At 49.5% G+C, this 25,779-nt stretch overlaps 2 protein-coding genes across 4 annotated transcripts in view; one reads left to right on the forward strand and one right to left on the reverse strand.

Annotated features, from left to right (window-relative positions):
• The window catches only part of LOC101919405 (rho GTPase-activating protein 7-like), a 23,212-nt gene extending 16,390 nt beyond the window's left edge, over window positions 1-6,822 (forward strand). For both annotated transcript variants that reach the window (XM_027779716.2, XM_027779717.2), the window contains exons 9-12: window positions 1,388-1,607; window positions 3,467-3,581; window positions 4,029-5,275; window positions 6,256-6,822. In XM_027779716.2, coding sequence (XP_027635517.1) covers window positions 1,388-1,607; window positions 3,467-3,581; window positions 4,029-4,046 — 353 coding nt within the window. In that variant the 3' untranslated portion in view covers window positions 4,047-5,275; window positions 6,256-6,822. The remainder of the gene's footprint in view (window positions 1-1,387; window positions 1,608-3,466; window positions 3,582-4,028; window positions 5,276-6,255) is intronic.
• Window positions 6,821-25,563, reverse strand: RARS1 (arginyl-tRNA synthetase 1). Of its 2 annotated transcripts, XM_055812389.1 has the most exons (16): window positions 25,463-25,563; window positions 23,623-23,722; window positions 19,617-19,751; window positions 18,920-19,108; window positions 15,135-15,246; window positions 14,022-14,122; window positions 13,430-13,551; window positions 12,982-13,102; window positions 12,544-12,673; window positions 12,119-12,223; window positions 11,022-11,200; window positions 10,397-10,506; window positions 9,432-9,537; window positions 8,206-8,378; window positions 7,350-7,597; window positions 6,821-6,965 (listed from the first exon to the last, which is right to left on the reverse strand). In XM_055812389.1, exons 4-16 carry the CDS (start codon window positions 19,070-19,072, stop codon window positions 6,856-6,858), a joined length of 1,770 nt encoding a protein of 589 aa, XP_055668364.1. In that variant the 5' UTR covers window positions 19,073-19,108; window positions 19,617-19,751; window positions 23,623-23,722; window positions 25,463-25,563; the 3' UTR covers window positions 6,821-6,855. The 2 variants fall into 2 exon arrangements, with proteins under 2 accessions (XP_055668364.1, XP_055668363.1); XM_055812388.1 differs by lacking the exon at window positions 23,623-23,722 and having other exon boundaries at window positions 25,463-25,545.
• Between the last annotated feature and the right edge of the window lie 216 nt (window positions 25,564-25,779).

Consider the following 25,779-nt stretch of genomic DNA (forward strand, 5'->3'; position numbering starts at 1 on the left):
CTTGTGCAAGAAGTCATGTTATATTGATGAAATTTCTTTATGAAGGTGCCCAATCACAGTTGCTGTGACACAGCATCTTTGCCTGGAAATGCCAGCAGCTTTTTGCCTGTGCTCTCACTGTTACTACCCTTGAAACTCAACCTGAAAAAGAAGGAAATGTGAAGTTGAAATCTGCTATTGCATATAGTTTTAAACAGGTTCCATTTCCAGTACTTGACCCTCAAGGAATTAACTCTCAAAAAGCAGCTGGGTTGGGGAAGGAACTTGCTGTAGAGACTTATGATGATGTTGCTATAGGCAAGTTTCCTCTTCTTTTGAGAAAAGGTTTTGAAAGTCGAAATAGGAGATTTCTGAGTGGGCTGGATTTCAGCCTGTTTTATGTGACACTTACTGACATGAATAAATGAGCTGCTGCTACTGCCCTGTGTATGGTGTAGGTCCCTGAAAGTTTGGGTGGGTTTTATTATTCAACCTGTCAGGCTTTTAGAATTTTGTCTGAAAACAGTTTATTTGTTTGAAGTAAGTTTTCTTTTTGCATCCACAAATCCTTTATATAAGGAGATCCCCAATTCCTATGTCCAATGGGTGTGGAACCATTTTCTTCCATTTATTGTAACCTGGCCAGTGTCTGCCTCCTGCCTCTTGTTTTGGGGTAGAGGCAGTAAATGACTGAATTCTACTCACCAATCTTCTGCCACATGTGATTTGAGCAGGTGCTCAGATTAAATTACCATCTTTTGGATATAGGAAATGTGCTGCTTTCACCAAGAAGCATGTTTTATATGTTCTGTGTATGTACTACTTGAAGGGGAAGAGAAGTGATCTACTCTTTGTAGTGGTGTAAAATCTTCATGCTAGGGTGGTGTGTGCAGGATGCAGCACGCCTACTCTCCTGCAGGAGCTGTTTGTTTGGGCACACGGTCTCACTGTGTTTTAGTGTGGATCAAAATCTGTTGGCAAAACATTGTTCTCTGAATTGAGTTATCTGAGAGCATCTGTCCTCTTCATGCCTGAAGCTGAAAGGAAATGACAGTAGAGTAGGTATCTGCTCTCAAGTACCATTCCAGAGTAGTATTTTATGGAGAGACAAGCCCTCATTTGGATTGTAACCAGAGCTGGTTCAGGATAAGTTCATTAGCATGGTGTTCAAGATAAATTGCAAGTCAAGCACCAGCATCTCTGGGTATGAATGTTCATCTTGATGGGCAATAGGAGAAAACTGTACTTGTTTGATGTGATTGTGATAATGGCCTTTGCCTTGTCTGTTGTGAGCTAGTGTGACAGGAAAATGGATGAACCTACAGTTTCAATGCTCTGCTCAGGACTCTGTTGATAGATGATTCCTCTGCAAGTCAAGTGCGATTTTCATAATTTTTTCTTTTTTCAGACGTGCCAAAGGATCAGCAGTTTCAGGCTGTCCAGGCTGCTATTCTTCTTCTTCCAAAGGAAAACCGAGAAGCTTTGAAAATCCTCCTGTTCTTCCTGCGAGATGTGGTTGCTTTTGTTGAGGAAAACCAGATGACCCCAACCAACATTGCTGTCTGTCTTGCACCTTCTTTGTTTCACCTCAACACCCTGAGACGGGATAGTTCCTCCACCTCCACAAGGTATTAGCATCTTACTGCTGGTGTTGCTGCTGTCCATAGTATTCTTTGCTGCAACAATGCTTTCTGTAGCTGGCCTAGGATCAGGGTTTGCTTTTAAGGGGGAAATAGCATATTTGTCTGGGGGTTTGTCTCAAATATGGTTGTTCAGGTCCAGCAGGAGCTGAGCACAATGTGTGGAGCTGCCCACAGTGCATGGAGCTGATCACAATGCATGGAGCGACCCAGCAGCTCAGTTGTCCAGTGTAGAGAACAGTGGTAAGGCCCCGTTGCCACGTCCCTGACCAGCCTGCATGCGAGCTAGCCTGCCTCCCTCACAACTGCTGTGCTCTTTGCGGTTGCCCACAGGTCCGGCTACCCAGGAATCCAGCACATGGCCCACTGTTTGCATTAAGGTGGTGCTGGCCATTGAAAATGTAGCTCATGCACTGGCAACATAAGCCCAGGTGCAGCCTACAGATATCTGGCAGATTGTAGCTGTTGCTGGCACTGGTTCTGCTGGGTGATAAGGGGATCATTCCTCCAGGACTGAGCCACAGGGATTCTGTAGATTATCTTAATAAGTAAAAGTATCTGGGTTGCATAACAACCCCTGTTTGTACGTGCAGGGAGGAAGGTGCCCTTGGGCCAAAGTAGACAATCTCAGAGCATTCATGCCTTATCTGGTCTCCTGAGGCAGGGCTGTTTGCTTTACTCCATGCTGCTGGGTATGGACAGAGGCATATGAGGGTAGAAAAGGACAGCTGACTTTGATGGAAACACTGTGCACCCATCAGAGTAGCAAGTTAGTCACTTCACTTGGGGATCTAAAGATGAGGACTAGTTCTGCAGCAGAAGCTGTCAGATGTGCTATTGGCATCTGTCAGGCTGGTAACCAGGCTCTGGATAGAAAACACTCAGGACTTTTCTTTTGAATGGCACAAACCATCTGAAAATGCGGATGTGTACCTACAGCCTAGGGCTGCTCACAGCTCTCCTGGGCTGAGCCAGCACATGGTGAGGGAGCCCTGTGGTCACTGCGAGGGCAGCTGGGGATGCGATGGAGCTTTAGTGGCAGCAGGTCCTTCCTGGATTGCAGCTGTGTTTGAGCTCCTGGGAGTCATACTTTGAGAGTTGTACCTCTCTGGTTTACATGAACATTACTCTGAAATACTAGGACCAAAAATAGAAACACAGTTTTCTCTTTGTTGTCACTGTTTAGAAGCCAGGATGCTTTGAAGCTTTAGCTTTTTTCTAACTGGGCATTAATGCTATACTGCAGGGTTCCGACTTCAAAGGGTAGAAGCTGACAGGTCTGACTTTGAGGAGCAGCTCTGAGGACTCTTATCTTCCACCCAATTTTCAAGTCATTTGGCAGGAATGCACATAGATAAAAGTATCAGAAGCTGGGATTAATGAAGTCATATAATGATTATGAATAAAAAGAGGGGACTGTTTCTGAAACGTGTTTGGTGTGGTTTGGGCCAAAGGATTTAAAAGGTTCTACATGGGCTTTGCAGGGTTTTAAAGGAGCTTGATATTTGAAAGCTATGCACAAACCAGTTTGCAGTCATTGCCGTCTATGGCCAAGTGTGTGATGATGTGTTTGGGGAATAAAAAGCCTTGACTTCTTGGGCATATGTTCTGTTCCTACTGGTCAGTACTGCCCTGGGAGCTTTTGGGATGTGCTGGGAGGGAATGCTGCCCGAGGACCTTGCTGCAGCAATGTAACGGTGAGCCCCTACGTGGTGTGTAAGGGTCCTTCAAAGCAGTGTAAGCTGCTGGTTTCCAGCCCGCAGGGGTGCTAGCTGAGTAGGCACCTTGTACTTGTGGTTCACAGCATCTTGCTCACAAGCCATCCTTTCACCTACCCCTCTCTGTAGATCGAGTCAGAGGAAGTGCAGCTTGGGGAAGCCAGACCAGAGGGAGCTGAGTGAGAACCTGGCAGCAACGCAAGGCTTGGCCCACATGATAACGGAGTGCAACAGACTCTTCCAGGTACGTCGCTTGCTGTAGCAAAGCAAAAGCCCTGACCAGCCTGATGTAGGTGGCCTGCTTTGAGCAGTTTGGGCCAGAGCCGTGCAGACGTCCCTGCCAGCCCAGCTGTTTCTCTGAGCATGTGGCAGGTGTGATTCCAGCTGACTGCAGTAACAAGAAAAATGACTGTCATTGCAGACTTTACTGCAAGGATTTTTAAGGGCTGTGAGAGCATTCCTCCATTTCCCCCTCCATCCACTAACTGCTGTGGGGGCTTGACTCCCCAGGCTTGGGGCTATCTCAGTACCTGTGAGGCAGAGGCTGGACTATGCTTGTGCAGGGAGGCCCTGACCATCCCTTGGTGTGGGAGAGGGTGGAAGGTGAGGTTTTGCTGCTGGGGCCTGGCTGGAGCAACAGCTGCGCCTGGCCGTGGACCCCAGTAACCTGGACCTGGGCCTTGACCCACAGACTGACTTCCCGGCTTGACCTCGGCCTTTCCTCGTCATGGTGGACTTGCCTGGTGATCACTAGACTGGCTGACCCTGGTTGCTGTCACTGGACTTGATCCTGACCTCCTCTGCTGACTCACCTTCCTGGCTCAACCTCCGACCTCATCACCATGGATGCGTCTGATGATCTGGACTCTTAGCTGACCCTGGCTGCCATTTCTGTCCTGGCTCAGGTACTGTGGGGCCGGGCGGCTGCCCTGCCAGCCCTGTTATCCCACTTGACTCCCAGCCCCTTTCCTTCAGGCAGCCGCTGGCCCTTGGGTGCACCCTGACAGTCAGCTTGGGGCTTCTTGTGCTCCACTGCAGCACCACGGCTGGGCAGGGGCTGCTGTCCCACGGCTCTTCTGAACTGACACATGACCTTGCCCCAGGGCTTCCCCCAGCACTGACACCCCCCCAAACCGGCACTTGACTTCCGAGTGACACCCACCCCACGCCAGCCTGGCCTGGGGTCCGACCTGTCTGTGGCATCAGTCCCAACCCAGCCGGGGCTCCCAAGTGACCATGGGTCCCCAGCTCCTCAGCAGTGGCCTGAACCCCTCTGCCCAGCCCTGAAGCCCCTTGGGGTGCCCTGACACCTACTGCCTGCCCTGCATCCGACAATCAGTCCTGGCAACATGGGAGCTGGCCTCATCCCTGGCTGCATTGCTTGTCCGTCCGTGTCTCCCCGCCGCCCCCCCCCCCCAGTATAGCCCCACAGGGACTCTGGAGCTGCCCTTGGACAGTCTGAACGCTCCTGCTGTGACCAGGGCACTTCCCCACCGCCGCCCTCACCTGGCAGGGCAGCCAGCGAACCCCCCGATGGGCTCGACGCCACTGCTGCCAGGACTGTGAGCTGTGGGGCTGCCCCTCGCCAAGGGGTGCTGCAGATGTGCCCCCTGCCCTGCCAGGGGAGGGGTTTGGTGCTGAGACTCGGGGACCGCTTGGAGACAGCTGTTCCCCCTGCTGCTGGTGACCACAAGAAGCCGCAGCAACTGGTTTGGGTGGCCTCGGCCATGCCTATGCCTGGACACACACCTGCTGCTGTGGACCTAGCCCTGGACTCTGATGCTTCGCCCTGCCTGGTCACTGTGGCCATTGCTGGCCATCCTGGACTGCGGCTGATGCTGTTACTGCCACTGAACCTGACCTGGCCTCGGCACCTGCTACGGGGACTTTCGGCTGGCTGCCACTGCCATGCCCAGGCCTGTCCTGTGTCTCCCTCAGGTACGGTGGGATGGGGTCCCGGCTGGTGAGGCACTGCCCAGCCCTGCTGCATGGTACTGTGCTCAGTGCCCCTGCTGCTCCCTGACCACATAGTGGGACCCTCCAGAGGGGCCTGGCCTCCTGCCGGCAGGTAGCACAGCACGTGGTTTGGGCGCTTGGTGACGCCCCCAGCACATATGGCTGTCACCAGAACTAGGTCAGGTTTCCGTTGGGGACATTGTGCAGCCAGCCAGCAGGAGGGCATGTTTGCACACATGTGCTCGTTTAAGGGCCAGACCCTTGTGTGCTTGGTGCTGCCTCGCTCACACAGCCAAGCCCTCCCCAGAGCTGTCTGTATGGGAAAGAACCTGGGATAAACAGAAACGTGTATCTTTTGTATCTGTATCTATCTATATCTCTCTATAGATGTCTATATGTATGCATATGTCAGCAAACACCTAAATCAAGTGCAGTATCTCTTCTCTGACGGCAGCAAAGCTGCGTTTCTGTGCTGCTTTACCAAGCACAGGCTTCTGACAGATCCCAAAGCAAAGGCAGGAGCCACGGCCCACTGCCTTGTAGTCACTGGAGATCGATACGCACCCAGCAAAGTGGTTTGCTGACTCTGTAGGGATTCAAACACTGTTGCTGTGAGCGAAGGCATTTCCCCTGTGTCCTCCTCTGAGGGAATGTAGTTAATTGATCTGCTCTTCCCCTGGGCTTCCTGCTCCTCCAGGTAAAAAACCGCTGCCTGCCTACAGCAGTTGCTGGCAGCTGATGGTGCTGCGCCCACAGCGCACAGCCCGACTGCTGTCCTGAGGCACTTGGGAAGCCACCAGCCACCCCTTTTTGAAGGGCTGGTACAGGCCTGTGCTTGCTTGCAGGTGGTACACCCCACAGCCTGCACTCCATTGTGCTGGTAAGCATGAGTTGTTTCACGTCTCCCTGGTGTGTTACATCAAAGTTCAGGCCTCGAATGCGATGTTCAATCTCTTTTGCAGGTAGCTGACTGCAGCCTTGGTCAGCTCACTAACAACTTCCATGAGACAAGCATCCCGAGCGCCAGGGTCCTGCACTGCTGGGCTGGGAGGAGACTGCTTGGCTCCCCCCAGCGCTCTGTGCTCTGCTGAGTGATGCCAGAGATGACATCAAAAGCTGGGTGAACCTGCTGCCACCTAGCAAATAAGGTAAAGAGGATGGCAGAGGACATCAGCATAAGCTTGGCTCTGGGAGTGTGGGTGACAGTACTGCGGTTGCAGGGGTTCCTGGAGGTGCTCTTCGGTGTTCTGAGTTCTCAGTCCTTAAACTCTACAGACGGAAGCAGAGCAGCACTGGGCATGGGTCTGCAGAGTTTGGTTTCTGTAGAGAATTGCTCTGAGCTGTGCCCATGGCCCCTTTTGTCTTCTGAAGCCATGCTCCTGTTCTCTCCTTTCTTTACTTTCCTATGTCTACTCCCCCCTGCCTTTTCCTTTTCTTCTTCCCTTACTTCCTCCTTGCGAACATAGGGAGTGCTGCTCCCCTAGGGTATCTTCCCTTACCACAACGGACATCAACACCTCCAGTTGTTTTAAGTGCCTTTATTGTCACCGCACAGGGAACAGCTACATCCTCTGCACCGGCTTAATCCCCAGGATGTCGAACCCTTTGGCCATGACAGTGGCAGTGGCTTCACACAGCAGCAGCCTCCACATGTTCACCTTCACAATCTGGCCTGCAAAACACCAACACAAGAGATGCAACAGCTGCTCAGAGCAATGAATGCTGCCTTCCCCAGGGGAACCCCATCAGCCACAGCCTGGCCCTGGGGCTGGGCACACTTGAGCCCCCTCCCATTCTCCCCAGGCCAGGCAGACTGACCGGCCCTTGTGCTTCCAGGTGCCTGGCTGCTTGCAACTCTCTACTCAACCTTCCTGCTCCCAGGCAGTCGATACACCGGCTGCGCCAGCCACCCTCAGTCCTCCCACATGGACACCACTTGTTCTGCAGCAGCAAGCAGTGTGACAATGACCTTCCCAGCACAGGGAAACACCCTGCAGATTGTCTGTACCGTGGTATGTGACACAGGCACATACAACACCCCTAAGGCAACACTCACCACTCTGCCTGTCCTTCTCAACGCAGTAGCAGTTGTCATAGAACTCGGTGAAGGTGGTGGCCAGTTCATAAAGGTAGTCACAGAGTGTGTGCAACAACAGGTCCTCCAGGATTTTCTGCAGGATCTCAGGGAATCTCAGGATGCACTTGCCCAGTTTCCACTCCTTCTCATGGTCAAGGATAAGCACCTCCTCCCTGGCTGCCTTCTGCAGCATCTGCTCATCAATATTGGCCAGGCGAGCAATAGCCCTGAAATGGTGCAAAACAGGGTCTGCGGGTGAGGGTCCCACCGCTCCGCCTGCCCCAGGCCACCTGCTGACCTTCTCACTTGCCCAGTGCTGAGTTACCAGGCCTGAAGGGAGCAATCATCCCTGGGAACGCACGGGGAGGCGCTCCCTGCGGAGCGATGCAGCAAGGCACAGCAGAGGAACAGGGAGCCAGGGGTGTGCTCTGGGCACACGTGTCGGCAAGGGCTGCTGGTGCTGCCACGCAAACCAGGGCTTAGGGTGCCAGAAAAACTGTGTGGGGTATGGTAAAACCCGAGGTCAGCAGCTGCTGGAACACTGGCTCACCTTGTTCCAGCCACCCAGATCCTCTAATGGAACTACCAGAAACTCCCAGTTTCCTCCCTGCTGCCTAAAAGCCTAGGTAAGCTGCACAGAGGAGCCGTGTCTCAGTTAGCAGAGGACACCACTTCCAATGACAAATAAAATCTTGCCTTTGCCTACGCCGGAACAGGGGTGGTTCGTAAGAAAAGACAGCTAACAGCACTGGTGCGACTAAGCCACCCCTTTCCCACGAAGATACAGAGAACGTAAAAAAACAACTCCAAGCAACTCCCTGCGCACTCAACCTACCTGATCCGTGTGAAAGCATACAGCAAATAAGCAGCTGTATTTCCTCGGTCATCCAGCATCTTGTCAAAGGAGAACACGTAATCATTTAGTCTGTTGTGGGAGAGATCTGCATATTTAATACATCCAAAAGCAACTGATGTCTGGGCAGCTTTCAGCTCTTCTGGTGTGAGGACCTGTTGCAATTTCAAAACAGGTAACAGTAAGAACGTTACACTGGCATCACAAACCACAACAGCCCTGGCCCCTCAGCCTGGCTGAAGAGGAAAGCCCAGGCTGCTGAGGGGGTTTTACGCATGTGGTACTCAGTGAAAGGCTCACACCCACTCTTCCACCTCGGGGCACCAGACAGCCTCACATCCACCCCTCGCCTCTCTTGCAGTCAAAGGGCACTGCAGCCCTGCCCGGGGGCCTTGAGAATACACAGGACCTCTGTGCCCCAGCTCGTACCATCTATCTGCCATACAGGCTTGACGACTATACTGTGCTACTGCTTCTTACAACTGTGTGTACACAGAACAAACATGTGGCCCTCCTCCTACCCTTGCAGAGCATTTTGGACAGTCCAAACACTCACAAAACCCCTCTCTGGTGGAACAGTGCCCTGTCAGCATGGCAAAGCACTTTGTGTCTGACTCCCATGAGGCCTTGGGAGATTTTCTGCCCAGTTTGGTCCAGGCTATCAAGATGCAAGACAGACAGAAATCTCATTCAGCAAAGGAATTCCAGGAAACTCAGCCACAGGCTCCAAGGGAAAGGGTGAAGCCAAGTGCCCTGCAGATCCCCACGCATCCGTCCCCAGAAGTCACTGCTAGCCCAGCAGGCCAAGGCTGCAGCTTTATATTCTGCCTCCACCTCCTGCATCGCAGCGGCGGGGGGGGAGTCACAGCTGTTGCCATCGCACCAGGGAGACCTGGACTGTACCTGCAAGGCCCAGCTCTCCAGTCCCACCCTCAAAAAGCTCTGCAGCACCAGCCATTGGCCAGCACGCTGGCTACAGCTCACATTTTCTCACTGCCATGTACTCGGGGACACTGCTCTTTCCCCATGCCAGCATCTTGCTGAACTACAATCAAATAATGACGCTGACTGAGCACACAACCCACAGCATCTCCTGGGTGGTCTGGCAGTGTCCGTATTCTCAGCTCGCATCCAGAATCTGCAAAACCATGAGCCTGTGAACAAATCTGGGAAGCTCTCGGGAAAGATAAGCCATTTGTCACAACTACCTTGTCCCGTTCCTTGTCTTTCAGCTTGTCCATAGCTCGTTTCAGCCCTTCTTCCAGCAGATCTATAAGACGCACTGTATCCCCTGAACGAGTTTTGAACTTCTTCCTGAAAACACAGAGCCAAAATGACCACCTGCATAAGAGGTGGAACATGTCCAACCTCTGCCTAGTGTGCCACGTGTGCCAGGACATGCGTCAGAACTTCTTGCAGGGATTTCCACTGTTCACACCTTATGGCTTAATAAAAAAGCACATGCCCACGAACTCCTCCATATAGAGGAAACTGACATCACACAGACAGCTACAAATCTGAAGAGAATACCCACCGGGTGGCTGGGAGGGGTGACCAGGAAGGCTCCAACAACCACAACTGTCCCACTTCCAGACATCAGTCAGGACACAATACCAGTGCCAGCCCCCTGCCCAGCCCAGCAAGTCACCTTTAATTCTGTAACAAACAGCAAACCCACCCAGTCTGCAATGGCACATGACCTGCAGCGCACACCGGTTTAGCCACACCTTCACAGAGACACAAGAACAACTCCAGAGCACAAAGGCCTGGCTTGCACACAGGGCCACCAGAGGTTCTTTTCCCAACTTCAATTTCATTTACCAACGAGGCAGGCAGAAAATAATGGAAATCATGGCCTTTACCATTGCCATCTCCCAGCAGCCACATCAGCTTCCACCGGACTTCCACCAGACATTCCCAGTGCCCCTCCCCAAATGCCAGGCAGCAGAAGCCAGGCCCAAGAGGGAACCTGACCACAGCACCAGTGACTGTGTGGATCAAGGACCAGGACACACAGTTACAAATAACCATAGTGCTCTTTTTTTTTTTTTTTTTTTTTTTTTTTTTTTTTTTTTTTTGTATGCCACATACATACTTGTCAACAAACAAGAGCAAGTGTCCTGCATTCACTCAAACATCCTCTTCAAAGGGAAAAATACAGCCCCAAACTTACTTGTCTTCTCCCAGCACCACTCCGAATGCAGCATGGGCTACTCTGGTTACTTTGGGATCATACCAGCCGATCATCTGTCCAGCTGCAAACACTGTTTGTAAATGCACCGACTGCAAGGAACAAATACCAACAGCTAGTCCTCAACCCACTCCTCCTGGTAGCACTCCTTCCAGTAGTTTTCTGCCCAGCTTTATCTCCTTCACAACGAGACTTAAAATGTTTCTTAGCTCCACAGTCAAATTCCACTTCCAACAGCTCAACCTTCTAAAGAGTGTTCCTGGCTTACAGAAGCAGCTAGTGGCAAATTCCCATCACTGCTCAGATATGGAGCTGACAACCTTCCTCGGGTAAGGAGGGACCCAAGTCTAAACAGTACAAATCTCGTTCCAGACTCATCTGTTGAGATTCAGGCTTCACCCACCTTCAGTGGTAACTGGGTCTGTCCCTAATTGTTCTAGTCAGTTCTAAGGGCTCTTCATGGAGACTGCCAGCCACCAAACACCATTACTCCAATAAGGACAAGAGTAAATATACCAACCACACTAAAAAACTTCTACATTACTGTTGCACCCTTCATTTAACACACGTTCTGATGGTCCATGACAGCAGAGACTGGCATACTCACCTGCCCGCTGTCGACAACATAAATAAGGATATCAGCCTTCTCTTCACACAACCTGTGTTTAAGAGCAGCTAAGTCAGATGTGTCGTATGTGTAACCTCCATCTGATTTCATGATCGTCAATGGGACAGGAAAACCAGGGACAAACACAATCTTTCGGCCATCATCAACCTGGACAAATCCTAGAAAAGCAATGGAAAACATTCTGTGTTGTATCGTATAGGGAGGTTTATGGGCCAGCCCAGGCAGATGCACTTCCCTTCCCGGATTATACCAGAAAGAAAAGGCCATGTCCGCACATAATTAAATAATTAATGGCTCAAAATATGAAAAAATCTAAATGAGAACTCCCTCACCAACCAAGTCATGTTTTATGCTGCACTTCCAGAACTCAAGACCATGCACAAGGAAGTGGAACTGTACAGATCTGGCCTTACAGAAGAGACCTAACTGGATTTAATAACTCCTGCCACCGGCATCCAGGTTCACCTTTACAGTTGCAAAACCAGTATCACAAAGTATGTCATTAAAGGCAGCAGAAACTACTGAGATGCAATGAGGACTTTGCACAAAGTATTTCTGAGGTAAGATCAGTCAAAATGCTTCGGATGTTGAGACTCGAACTGCCAAATCCAGACAGGAACACATAGAACTAGAGACTTTTTACGCTCCATTTGGCTTCTTCCCAGACTCAAATGCCATGGTTTTCACAGAGATTTCTCAATGTTCCCACACAGTCACAACACTAAGACGGGGAAGTCTGTCATACATAACTCCTTGACCATTTACTAAGGATACAATAAATTCCAGTAGTACCTTACGCTATTGCCTACAAAATATCACCAACAAACTGCTTTCTGTGTCAGCAAGAAAGATCCAAGCTTTTTGGAATGAAACATGTAAGAATCAATTCTGCTAATGCTCCTCTGTGAGGAAAAGCCACACAAGATCCACCCAGCACACGTGGCTGAGGAAAAGAGCAAGGGTGGGGAACATGCAACTTCAAAACCACCAGTCCTAAGCCTCGCTGAACAGGAGTGAGGTTACCTCACTCATCCGGACAGCTGCAGAATTTCTGACTCTGAGACCAAAATCCTCACCTTTATCTTCAAATTCTTTCACGATGTCTTTCATCATCTCATGGTAGAATGATTCCCCTCTCTCTATGAGTGTGATGTCCAAGCAGTTGTAGATTTTCTGGAACTCTTGACAAGGGAAACATAACAAAATACTTCCATTAAATGCACACAGTGGAATTAGTGGCATATGTTTACCAGTGGGCACAGCAAGTCCCTAAAGGCATCTTCCATCTCTTGGTCAAGCCATGAGACTAGGACTCAGGAGACAGAAGATTTAGCTGAAAGCCTCCACAGACAGCCCAGTACTTTGTATTAGCTCTTTTCTTTAGGCTTCTGATAGCAGTGTGGCAGTGATTTTCAAAATAAAAGAGGATGGACTCAGACATAAAGGTGAGGGAAGCCACACTGTTCTACTGCCGAGACATGTTTCTGAATCTGACAGTCACCTTTCCGCGACACGTCACAGATCAGTTCCCATGCTTTAATGATGTCTGGATTTTTGCTCTGCAGCAGCACCACACATTGGTAGGCACGTTTCTTAAATTCCTCCTCTGTGTCAAACCTCCTCTTGGATTCCTACAGTAAAACACACCACATGAAAAAGCACCGCCTTCCAGCCTGAACCAAGCTAACACTCCCAACAGGCTCTCCAAGCACACTCGTCTCAAGAGACAGAGGCAGCACGCTCACAAAGCCCTTTGATCATGCCCCCTGCAGACAACTCAGTACCACATACCGCAGCGCCTTACCCATGGCAGGTTACTGCAATCACTAGTAACAGTGATTCAACTCCTGTTTCTCCAAAACTAGCCTGCAATTTGTAAAGGTCCTCAATCTGCTCTTCAGATGTTGACATAATTATCACACTTCTTTGCTACAAATACCTTGTAAAAAGCTTGGAGATCCCCAATGGGAGGAGAAACCGTTAAGTAATCTGGAAATTTGTCTTGGAGGTGAGCAATGAGCATTCCAAACTGGGTGCCCCAATCTCCTAAATGGTTTAACCTTAAAGCAATTGAAGAGAACAGTAATAATGATTTCTCAAGCATATACTTTAAAAAACACGCATTTAAAAGATACATATTCTAGAAGAAGGAACACACACAATATCAGAACCAAAACCAGGTAAGCCCCCCCCGCAATTTCACTGCAATGAAGCTGCTCCCCGTTTTGATTTCTAACCCTGCTACACTTCCTCAGCTTAGTACTTTACTACACACAAAGGATTGTTTGTTATGTGCTTATAAACAGACCAATACAGACCAAAGCACAGATAGAGGTATTGCACAAATTCAGCAAAAAAGCCCACCACACCCAAAAATGGACTCTCACCTCAAAACATCATAACCTGCAAACTCAAACAGTCGGCACATACTTTCCCCAATGATAGTAGATCGCAGGTGGCCAACGTGCATCTCCTTTGCAATGTTAGGGGATGAAAAATCCACTACCACCTTGGACAGAATACCAAAGGAAAAAATGAATAAAAGGCAGCAGCCATTACCACACCTCCAGTGTTTAACCTGGGTTTTGGAGGGGGGGGCACACGTGGGAACAAAGCTCACCTCCACCGACCCTCACACCCTTTGCCGCCAACAGCACGCAGCAAGGAAGGGCCAGCGGGGAACACCAGAGCAGGCATCCAGCCTGGGGCTCCGCTGCACCCACCCAGCAGTCAGGGGTCGCTCCCAAGCTGAGCCTGGCACACCAGGCCGTCCCTGGGCAGCCCTGTCCCTCACCCACCAGAGCACGGCCTACCCCACGGTCCCCGGTCCGTAAGTCACATCCCACCTGTCCTGCTGTAGCAACCAGCTGACAAGGACATCTGCTGCACAAATCATGGCGGGGCGAATTCCAAAGCTACCTGCAGTCCAGCACGTTTCATCTATATGGGAGCAGGCTGCCTATGCGCCCGCTGCCGTACCTTTTTCCTTTTGCCAACAGCTGGTGGTTGAATGCCATTCATCAATAAACTGCTCAGCTGCTTCGACACAAAATCCTTTCTCAAGTGGACATTGATAAAACCTTTAGAGGAGAAAACCAGCAGTGAGTGCTGGGGCTGCAGAGGTGCCTCAAACTACTTTTTGTTTCCTTCCCCCTTGGATTTCTGCTTCCTCACATCAAGGACAAGGACATAAGAAGTTAGCTTGACAAAACAGCAACAGGACAACAAAGCCGTCACTAGAAGACAGCTAGTCTTCTAGCTGTTCCCAGATAACAAAAGCTTGTTTCACACCACTGTAGCCTTTACTGCAAGAGTTAGATGCTGCAAGTTAAGTCTACTGAAGTAACTCCTTTATGCACACTGTCACTCAAAGGTGAATTTATAAAAACATTTTTTTTTTGAGAAAATAAATAATCTTGCCAGGATTTGCAGCATGCAGAACCGGATCTTGCTTTGTGTCCCTTTTTTTGAATTGTTATCCTAAAACACAGTTTCACCTGGAATAACCCATGCTTGCGAGGTGACACTGTTTTACTTCTCCTGCTTCACAGAGCTAATGGATGAGCTTGTGCCCAAGCACCTGAAGAGCTGTGCCATGTGAATTTTGTGTTTATATTGAAGCCCTGAGGAATATGAGCCCCTGTATTTCTTCCTGGGCCACAGGGACAAAACAGATGCAGCAATGAATAACCTCCATGCTACTGCAGCATCTCCGTGCTGAGAGGACAAGACATCCTCTCCGAGCAAGCAACAGCGAGAAGGGCATATTGATTTTTGCTGTGATTTCATGATTGTAGCCAGATATGCATCACCAGTATTTGAAGGGAAAAAGCTGGTCCCTTAAGGATCAGTGGAAAAATTGCTAATTAAAGGGTTCACGATCGCACTTGCCAGTTCTAACAGAGGTACATTTTCTATTGCTGCATCGAGGGCTACAAAACTCACCAAGATAGAAAAAGCTAGTTCACCCTGTAAGTGGAGTTTTAAATCATGAAACAGTTAAACTCAACTCAGCTTCCCTGATCACTAACCAGTATAAAGTCACCCTATCAGGTTTAAAACATACAGTGTGCAACATGAAACTTATCTTACCAGGACCGGCAATTTCAACCTTCTCAATACACTCATTGGCAGGAATATTTTTTGATATTTTCTCAGCAATTTCTCTTGGGCTAACCTTCTGTTCCTTGGTTTTGAGCAGTATCTGAAACACAAGAAGATAAAGTAAAATTCAATCCTCCAAAACATTCTGCAGAGTGAAACAGAAAGCATAGCTACTGCAGCATTGAAAGATCCTCATGATCCTTTAGCTTCATAATGCAGAGACACACACGAAGAAAAACTTCTCTAGCAAATTTTAGATTAGATCAACTCTCTCTACACAGCACAAGTCTAAACTAGACCCAACATGTTCCTGCCTTCTGCTAAGAGCATTTAAAAAGTCCCTAAGTCAAAAGAAAATTTTCTAGGCTGTTTTTCAAAACCTGTGAAGTGGTTTGGGAAATCTGTATTTCTCTAAGCTACTAAAAGGGACAAACTCTTTAAAAACTAACATAGCTGGCACAGTCCTTCACACTGCTTCAAAATCCTGTTCACCAGTCTCACGGGTATCCTGAGCTCTGCCAGCATTCACATTTCAAGTTTTGAACCGTGCCTACAGTAGATGCTGAGTGTGGTTTCAGAGCAAGCCTGCTGATTTATGATTACAAGCAACCAAAGCAAACTGCCTTCAGTCCTACCTTAGACTCAGACTTAATAACTAAATAAAATCCAACAACTGAAGGAACGAAAGATAATCCTACCGCTGCCCAATTTTCTTCAAAGAGCATCAGAAAAATTGCTGGTAAAGTAGATCTCCTTTTCCCTCCAGACATAAATTGCCCACTGTGAGGAACTCAAAGAACACGATGCAAGTTCACACACAGCATCAGAATGGTTTGGGTTGGAAGGGACCTTCAGAGATCATCTAGTCCAAATCCAAAATTTCTCTGTCTGTTCCCAAAGCATCTTCTCACAGAGCTTTCTGCAAACCTTACAAAAACACCCTTGAGGAGGATTCTGTGAGCTAGCCCAACCCATCCTTTGCAAAACACTTCATTCACACTGTAAAAGATTACCACAGCTATTTGTTTCTGAGCACATGATTTTCCATTTTTTCTGTGATGTGTCTGAAAATCATCTATCACCTCACTTCCATCAAAGCCACAAAGAGCACGTACCGCTCTGCCAGCTCAGAATTTACACTCATGGCTGCCTGTGTTTGCTAAATGTGACTTCTACCTGAGTTTCAGCTTCCTGTTTAGGCTGTCATACAGTCGACCATAACAGGATCCTTACAAGATGGTAAAGGCTTAGAATGGGCAAGAAAAGAATACCTCTGTAGCCTTTAAAGCTACTCAAAGTGCAAACTACAGGAAAAATAAATGCAAAACCAGATTATGGGCATGTCATACCAGGTTACAGGCCCGTCATCTGAACCATTCCAGGAACAGTCACCGTACTCCTATTACTCCAAGGAGCAAGCAGAGCTCCTGGCTCCAGCCCCAGGCATTAATACGCTAACGAGCTCCCAGGACAACAATATGCATTTGTGAGGGCTGTTTCCACATGGGAGCACTGCAGGGAGAGGTTATTGCCTGGCACGTACTAGTGCTGCCCTGAGTCAGGGCACCTCCTGCTCCTCTGGCAGTCGTGGTGACCAGCTCTACACAGGGGACACCCCAAGGGAGCAAGGCTTTACGGGGCACGTACACCGCAGTCAGTCTCTAAACTCAGGCCGACAGAAAGCACATCACCTGCTGCTCTCAGAGGCAAATGACTGCACTGCATCCCCTGGCTGTGCTGATACACTGAGTGTGCTGCATGTGTGAGCACCGCCCAGCTCTGGCCCAGCCTACGCAGCATGCCTTTCCAGGGAACAAGCTCTCCAGCCAAGGCCAGTACTAAGAACCCTTATTCAGCAGCACAGCTGACAGTCTGGATCTTGACGCCCTGGCTTGAAGGGGACTGTTCAGACACTGAGTTATGCAAACAACGTCAACGCTGAGAAGACAGGACTGCTTGAGAATCCCGACCACGACTTAATTGGGGTAAAGCAGCAGTCAAAAGCATGGCAAAGCTCTGAAAGCCCGTGTCAGTGCAGTCACCCAGGGTGCTCCTCTGGCTGCAGCCCAGTCACAATATGCTAATGAACCAAGGGAAGATGACACATATTTGTGAGGGCTGTTGCCACCTCGGCACTTCAGACCAAGAGCCTGCTGGCTGGCACGTATCGATGCTGCCTGGAGGTCAAACTCATTGTAGCAGGACAACAGACATAGTGGCTCCAGATGACAACCTGGGAGAGTAAATTCCACGCATGTTGGTGCAAGTCTGATGTCAAAATTACCAGGCTAACAGATAATAAAGGTGAACTGACAACAGAATGCTAAAAAAAAAAAAAAAAAAAAAAAAAAAAGTTGCTTCTGTTGAGACTGTGAAATAAAAGATCCGTAACTACAAAGTGTCTACCTATTCACTCAAAGGCATCAATGCACTGGAAGTTTGGTGCTTTAGCACCTAAGCTAGAATGCACTACTTCTTTCACCCCACCTCCTGGTTTTACTTCAGCACAGTCCCAGCCCACTGAGTGACTATACTGAAGTGTCTCCTACTCTTGTCGGGTCCTCTTTAGTCAAGCATTTTCCAGAAAGCAGCAACGCCGTAATTTTCAAAGTAACTGCCGATACTAGCCAGGTTACAAAACCCCACCCCTTCCTCGCACACACAGGTGTCTGTAAAGTGGAGCCATTCTTAGAGTTGCCTAAAAGCCTCCAAGATCAGAACAATATAACAAACCCCCATGATTCCTGCTTTTTGCTCATTTAAAAGAAAATACAGCTGCCATCAACTATACACGGGGGGATGCCCACACCGACTCAGCAAACGCTTGGATAACTACAGCCAATAGGATAAGAACAAGAGCACAAACACTGTACGGAACAGCGCGCTCAAACATGAAAGGGCATTTGCCACGGGACTGAAAATGCTTAAAGGAGTACAATGATCAGGCAAATTCACCTGTAACCAGGGAATTACAAAGAGACTTTTGAAACAATGGCATCAGCTAAAGAAATATGAAGGACGGCCGCTGAGCAGTGGTCTACACTTGGTTGGATGCTGTGAGGTGCTTCATGCGCACCACAGCTGCGCTGGCCAGAAAACGACCCATGCCACCAGATGCCACGAGTGGCACATGCTGCAGCTGACAGAGGGCAGCTCAGGCTGCAGCATGCAGGGACCTGTGCCCCAGCCGGGCGCACAGGGCCCCTTCCCACTGCTGCGTCAGGAAGCTGCAGCACCAGCAGGATGCGTGCGTGAAAGGGGAACCCTCACTCCTGGAGATGTTCAGAACTCACCTGCCCTGTGAGAAGGGTGTGTGTGCACAAGTGTGTGTGGGGACATTATACTTTCCTGGTGTTACAGAAGAGCATTTAGAGATTTGCAGGTGTTTATCACCATTTTGTAACTGCCTAGACTTGTAATTTATTGTTTTGCTGATATTAGTTCCAAAATATAGCTTACCAATTAGTAGTTAATTGCACATCATTAGTAAATCGATGTGGCACTTAAATCCTATTTTGATTTAGATCCCATGACCGGAGAAATCTTTCTGTGTGACAAGTTACCCTCTCATACCAGTCATCTATAAAGAGGTTTAAAGGTCTACTGTGTGAGAGCCGATGAGCTGTTAGATACTCACTGAATTCTCAGCCCAGAGAAGGCAACAAGCCTGGAAGAGGTCCAATATTGCAACCCTCACTGCACTGTCTACCACCTAGCTTACAACAGACAGCATCCCCGTTTTTTCTTCTCTTTGTAAGATCACTGAGACATACCTGCGTTATGCCCATGGCGCTGTTACACTGGTAATCCCCAAATTTGGGCTGCTGACTTGGCGTCACCACTAGTGGAGGGTTTTCTAAATCTGGGTAGGCAGCTTGAATAGCAGCTCCAAAGATCTCCTGAAGACAGCTGTTGATATTAATCATGCTTTTTGCTGTTTTACTTCTTTCCTCTTGAAGGCTCTGAAAAAACAAAATCCAGAAGGTTAAATTCGCAACATCTGAGGAGCCGTTACATCCCACTTCTTTCCTTGGCTGCCTGGCAAAGCATGGCTGACAGATTTGACCGACACCTCTAGGCACAGGAGCGACAACATCCACAACACAAAAATCATGTGACTCTTCTCCCTTTGAACCTCCCAGCACAAACACCTCCCCTGAACGCAGGGCTGCATTACTTCTCACACCTTTGTCAGTGATCCTGGTGGAGGCCTCAGCTGGGCTGCCCCTTATGTGACTAGCCAAGACTCGACACTGTGGGCTTATTAACCTACTGACATTTTTCATAAAGTAGATTTCTGTTTAAGAAACCAAGAAATATCTGATGTGCCACCAACAACTAAGGCATCAGAATGCAGAGTGAGCACGCCGTCACACATCACCAGCTGTAACAAGCTGACATCATTTATTTAGCTTGTCTTAATGAGGACAAAACCACACATGCTACAGCATTAACTCTTTGTTCCCTTACCTTTTGGAGAAAATTTAATCGATACTTAAGTTTTGCATTTTCGTCTCGCAAGCCTTCCAAACTCGGGGAGACTCCCAAGCATCCAAAGTTTTTCAAACGCTCGATTTCTGCAGTTAACAACTTGATCTCGTTTTCCTGAAAAGCAAATTAAATTGTCACACAGTAATTCTTGGAGTGGTGGGAAGAAGGTGAGCTGCTGCAAGATCTCAGATACAGTTCTAGTTTTGCCTCATAAAGGTTACAGCAATGATGTTTAAGTTGAACAAATCCAAACAATTAATGCTCAAAGGTGGTTTCTATTTGTGTCAAAAACAGAGATTCTGAAATATTCTTAAAGAAGAGTCAGCAAGATAATAATCTCACTAAGACAGAAGTACAAGGAAGACAACACGTCATCCTAATAAAATATATTCCTAAAATAAGCACTTTCTCCAGTTTTTTTTAATCTAATAAAGATGTCAAAGGATTTGACTCAAAATTCCCTAAAGCCTCTGTCTGCCAGTTTCACCATCTCACAGGCCACTGTTTCTCTTCCAGAGGATGAAACCACAATGACTCACACAACCCCAGCAAACTCAAGCACCAACTGGAGACAGAAATGCCCAGGAGTACCGCGTGCTGCTGCACCGGGGAATTCACCGGGCCATTTCTGCCGTGCCCACTCACTTCCATGTTCCACACAACCCTTCCTTCCCTGCCTCCAACGTGGCTTCTCCCTTCCAACTGACATGAGGCATTCAAGAGGCATCAGGAATTTCAGGTGGACCCCTATGCTCCAAATACATTTCCCTGCGTTTCTCCATATCCCTCCAGACTTCACAGCCCGGGGCACCGGCAAACGTTCCAACAGCCTTAGCCCAACAGTGGGAGGCTGCTGCAAGGAGCAGTACTTTCCCTCACCCCACCTCCTACAGAAACCAAGTATCTGAAACTCCATCTCTGTTGTCCGATTCTTGTCGTCGTCCCCCCACCCCCCCACCCCGTAACAGGCTTTGTGCCCATCAGCCACAAACCTGGCTCACAAATAGGTGCCCGGAGGCTACTGAAAATGGACTCAGTGCGGCTAGGAGGGAGAGGCAGCTGGAAGGGCAGTGAGCACCCCCAACCCTGGCTGTGGGCATCCCCCCAACCCTGGCTGGCCAGCCCCTCAGCTGACTCATTCAGGCTCTCCTCTACCACAACTCCCACAGCAGGAGGCAGCTCAGGCCCTTCTGTAGGCAAACAGGCCACCAAACCTTATCAGAAAGGGCTCATTTACTTTGTTGCTCTTGAAACAATCAGAAGTAAGGAAAGAAAAAAAAAAAAAAAAAAAAAAAAAGGCCATCAAACCTGGTCTTATATGTCCACCTAAACAACCCAACCGCTCCCACAAATGCCGCTATAACTGCCTGCAGATGCTCAAAAACCCTAAGCTGAGCCAAAACACTCTTGAGATCAGCCTATTTGCGGACCGAGCTAAAAATCCCCGCTTTTAGGTCATTCTGCATTTGCACTTCAGCTTCCAGTGCACTTCTTTTTACAGCTTCAAGGTCTCCTCTGCTACAGGATGCTTCCTGCAGGTTCACATTTGAAGAAAGAGGACTTTGAGGAAAAAACCCTCTTTCTCAAAATCTCTGGTTTGGCATTTGGCCAACTAAAATAATTGCACAGCACAGCTGTATCTCATAACTAACTCACTCCCAATAGTTCATTGCAGCTTTTCCTTCTGCAGCCCATCACTTCTTTTTTTAACCAAGGCAGACACACCCCTCTCTCCCCAATCAGACTGTTTTCCTCTCACATACATATACATACCTTACCCCATAAAGCCAACAGAAAATATATTTTTTTTATTTTTGACTTTTCTTACCTGATCTGGTAGCATTTAATGTAACTTACAAACACATCTGAAAAAATTTCAGACAACTTCAAGTTTAAGAGAGATTTCATTTTTTTTGCATTCATTTGCAATGTTTTACAGTTATTTCACTGTAAGTTTAAGTAATCATTATTGTCACAAAACTGACTTAAAGGAACATTGGAGCAGCGACACGAATAACTGACGCCTCCCAACCCTAGAATGTGCTTTAAGAAGATAATATCACATTATCTTTAAACTGTCTGTCCACCCAGTACTACCTTCTCTCTAGCAGTCACCAGCTTCAGGTTAGCAACCCCCTTAGGAGAGCTTTGCATTGAGGACAAACATTGTCTAGATCCAGAAATTTGCATTCTGCTTTTGAAATTAAACCCACTACATATCCAAGCCCACAAGCAGCTCACACGTACTCCTCCTGCATTAAAAGACACCCCCCGGCCCCATTCCCAAGCAATAACTGCCAAAGTATTTCAGTACCATTGGCAAACTTTTCAGAACAGTAGTTCAATTTGGATTTTCCTCCATAACCATAAATGCCTCTGGCTACCCAAGTTAAGACCTGCAGGAGGTGAGATGACCAGTATCTTACTGGAGCTTCTTTCCATATTGTTAGGCTACCAGAGAGGATGAGGAAAGAGCTTCATCCACATGCACGGCCAGAACCCAGAACAAGGGGTTTCAGGAATCGCTGATCTCTGGGGCAGACGTCTGGCCCAAACAGCTTTTCCCACACAAATACAGGGTGACAATTAGTATCTTAATTGCTTGGATTTGGCCAGGAGGTAAAAAACTCTGAAACAGTGTCACAGTTCAGTAAGTCTCATCTACTTTCCCATGACTGCACCAAACCAGCAAATTCAACAGCACAGGTGCCTGCAGGTAGGAGGCATTCAGGCTGGCCCCATTTCAGATTTGGCCAAGCCCAACGTGTCAGCCCAGTCTGCCACATTTTCCTATCATGTTTTGCGTTCCTCTTCAGAAAGTTTCAGTAGCAGTCCTTATGTTACTTGAGTGGGAACTGAAAGCAAGGGGTTTCACCACTGCGACCTAGTTGCCTACCCCAATACTGCTGCTGCCATTTAAGTCTCCTTTCCTGTGCTTATCAACAGCTAATACAGATAATGAAATGAACTTTTCATTCAAAACCACTCAGCAGAAAAGCCTGAACTCATCAATGATTACACCAAGCTCCAGAATCGATGGGGTTAAGATCACAACAGCTAGGCTGGGACAGCCACACAGCCTCAAAACTGGCAGCAAGGGCACCCTGGTTCATGGGCCAGTCAGGATGGGACCTCTCACAACCCCCCCTCTCTGGGAACCAGAGACAGGACATGGGAAATGGAATGAAGCTGCATCAGGGGAAGTTCAGACTGTACATCAAGAGAATGCTATTCACTGAGAAGGTGGGGGGTCACTGGAACAGGCTCCCAGGCTCATGGCACCAAGCCTGTCAAAGATCAGGGAGTGTCTGGACAACACTCTTAGCCATGTTGTTTAGTTTTAGGTAGTCCTGTGGGAGTCTGTGATCCCTTACAACTTGAGCTATGCTACGACTCTATGACCCCCACACCCATGACCATGTTGCCAAGCTCGCCTGGAAAAAGGTATTTAGGGATGTTGTAGACAAGATATAAGGAAGAAATTCCTCACTGTGAGGGTGGTGAGGCGCTGGCCCAGGCTGCCCAGAGCAGCTGTGAGTGCCCCATCCCTGGGATGCTCAGGGCCAGGCTGCAAGGGGCTGGGTCTGCCCTCCACCTGCCCTGGCGGAGGGTGACCCTGCCCCGGCAGGGGGGTTGGACTAGATCATCTTTAACGTCCCTTCCAACCCAAACCATTCTATGATTCATTCTATAATTCTATGACCATCTGTGAACGCTAAGATGTTATTAAAAGGATACTATAAATTCTACATTCTTTCTGAAAAACAAGCTATTACATTAGACTACAGACACCCCTTGTAACTCCTCTCTCACAGAACTATCCGAGTAAGGAAGGGAGACAATGTCAATACAGTTTTTATCTATAAAACGTGTAACTGAGAGAAGGAAAGAAGAAGCTGCTGTTCAGGACATAAAATGTCACCTCCTGGATTAATCTACCTGCACAGCCCTGGACGTATGACAACTTGTCAGTAAAGGGTCATACCTGATGACCACCTCATGAGAAGCTGCAGGAATTACATGAGGCCATGCTGACATCTCCAAGGGCTCTTTGGTCAGCTGAGTACTAGAAATCTTCCCCTCACCTGTGAATACAAAAAAACTACAGCTTTTTCAATAGGACCAAAATCATCCTTACATTTTCCCTTAGCACGTAAGAATGTCTTCCAAAGATCCCACTGAGATAACACAAAAATTGCATAGGCTTCTGTCTCTAGGACTTAATGTGATACAGATTTTCTCATCATCATATTTGAAAAAAAAAAAGGGGGTGTGTGTTAGAGAATGAGTGAGCGAGCAGAAGCGAGAGAGAGCATGGCCTGAGAAAGTATGGCAAATGGACCAGAGCACCTCTCTTCTTTCACCTCCTTCTTGCTTCCTACATGTTTTTATCTCTGCTCCTGCTCTGCCAAGCCTTTGCTGAGCCGGCTCAATGCAGTAACTCAGCACACACTCCGCTCTTTGTTGTGTTATTTTCCTGAGGCTCAATGCAGTAACTCAGCACACACTCCGCTCTTTGCTGTGTTATTTTCCCGATGAGCTAACGATTCCTTGCATCTGGCTCACAACAGGCTCCAGGGCACACTGGACCTGGCCCCAGGGAGCACGTGGCTGGTAGTGAGATGACAGGTAGATTCAGGCTCCACATGGCCTCCTTCAGCCTCCTGGAGCCGAAAAACTGAACACTGCCCCCCCTGCTTTGCTCCAAAGTGACTGGAATTCGTTTATGAACTAAAGATCACACAGCACTAACAGCAAAGAGCCAACTGCCTTGCCAGAGTATCTGAGATGCCCTTCCTGTCCTAGCAGCCTCAAAAGATAAGCCCAAAAAACAACGGCAAAAAGGAGCTGCAGAGATTCAACAGCCAGATTTATTATCTCAGTATTTTAGGGCAGTGCTTACCATATGTTGAATTGTGAGTAGAAATGTACTGAAAAGTTGCTTAAGAACACACGTGCATGGCAGGCAAAAAGCACAAGCCAGAATCTCTGTTACATGCTCTTGGGGCAATATATGAGAATTTTACCTGTCGGATTCAAAGTTTTCCTGAAGCTGCCTCTGTACTCTACTGTCAATACCTATCATTGACTAAGACAGACCGGTCACTGATTTTTTTTAATTATTATTATAATCACGGCTTTCAAAGGGAAATGGCTGTCCCCATCCTTCTTCCCAGCCCTAAGCACCTTACACCTGCTGTAATCCCGTAATCCCGTTCGCAAGAGCCAGGCCCGCCACGGGCAGCGCCCCCCGGACCCTCCTGCGCCGCGCCCGGCTCCAGGCCGAGCCCCGCACGGCCACCACAGCGCGCGGCCAGCGACAGCACCGGCACAGCGCGCTCGGGCGGCAACAGCAAAGCCCCGCGGGACGGCTCCCCGCTGCCTTTGGTTTTCTGGGCATTTTTTTTTGCCGAACTTCCCCTCGGACCGTCCCCCCGCAAAGCGCCGCGAGCCGAACCGCAGGCCCCGGCCGCCGGCACGACTCGGCTCCGGGGGAGCGGCGGGCGCGTCTGCTCCGCTCTGTCCCGGGCGAGCCCGGAGCCGCCGGGTGGGCGCTTCGGCCGCGGCCCGCGCCCGGCCCTGCCCCGGCCTCCTCCCCACCGCCGCCGCCGCCGCCGCCGCCTCCTCTGCCCCGCAGAGACCCCCAGGGCCCTCCCCGGCGGCGCGGCGGCCCAGGGGCCGTGCCCCGCTCGGCCCCAGCCGAAGCCGCCTGCAGCGCAACCGGGCCCTCCAGGGAGCCGCTATCGGCAGGGCCCAGTCCCGGCTGTGCCGCGCCCCCGGCCGTGCCCTACCCCCTCCCGGCCCCCGGCCGTGCCCCCCCGCACCTGCCGCGCCAGCCGAGCTGCCGACTGCGCCACGCGCGCTTCCATCCTCGGGCGGCCGGAAGCAGCAGGCAGCGGCAGCGGAAGCGCGGCGGCGGGGGAGGGGCTACGGCGCGGCGGCAGCGCCCCCGGGCGCCGGGAGGACCCCGGTGGCGGAGGGGCGGGGGCGGGTTCCTCCGTGCGAGGGGAGCCCTGGGCTGTCAGCGCCGCCGGCCCCCGCCGTGTAAGAGCGAAGCTGCGGAGGGGCAGCCGCGGCGCCGCTCCGGAGGGCGAGGCTCCCCCCGTCCGCCCGCGGGGGGCACAGAATGCGCCGGGGCGAG

The sequence above is a fragment of the Falco peregrinus genome, chromosome 8 (genome assembly GCF_023634155.1).
Source record: "Falco peregrinus isolate bFalPer1 chromosome 8, bFalPer1.pri, whole genome shotgun sequence".
Lineage (NCBI taxonomy): Eukaryota > Metazoa > Chordata > Aves > Falconiformes > Falconidae > Falco > Falco peregrinus.

Bases quoted from the DNA above. Each gene is read 5' to 3' on its own strand.
- RARS1 (XM_055812388.1), bottom strand. From the start codon at position 25,507: ATGGAAGCGCGCGTGGCGCAGTCGGCAGCTCGGCTGGCGCGGCAG. The intron at 19,109-19,616 runs GTAAGGGAACAA...TTGTTTTTTCAG, and splicing joins GATTAAATTTTCTCCAAAAG to AGCCTTCAAGAGGAAAGAAG. The intron at 14,123-15,134 runs GTAAGATAAGTT...TCTCCTCTAAAG, and splicing joins GGTTGAAATTGCCGGTCCTG to GTTTTATCAATGTCCACTTG.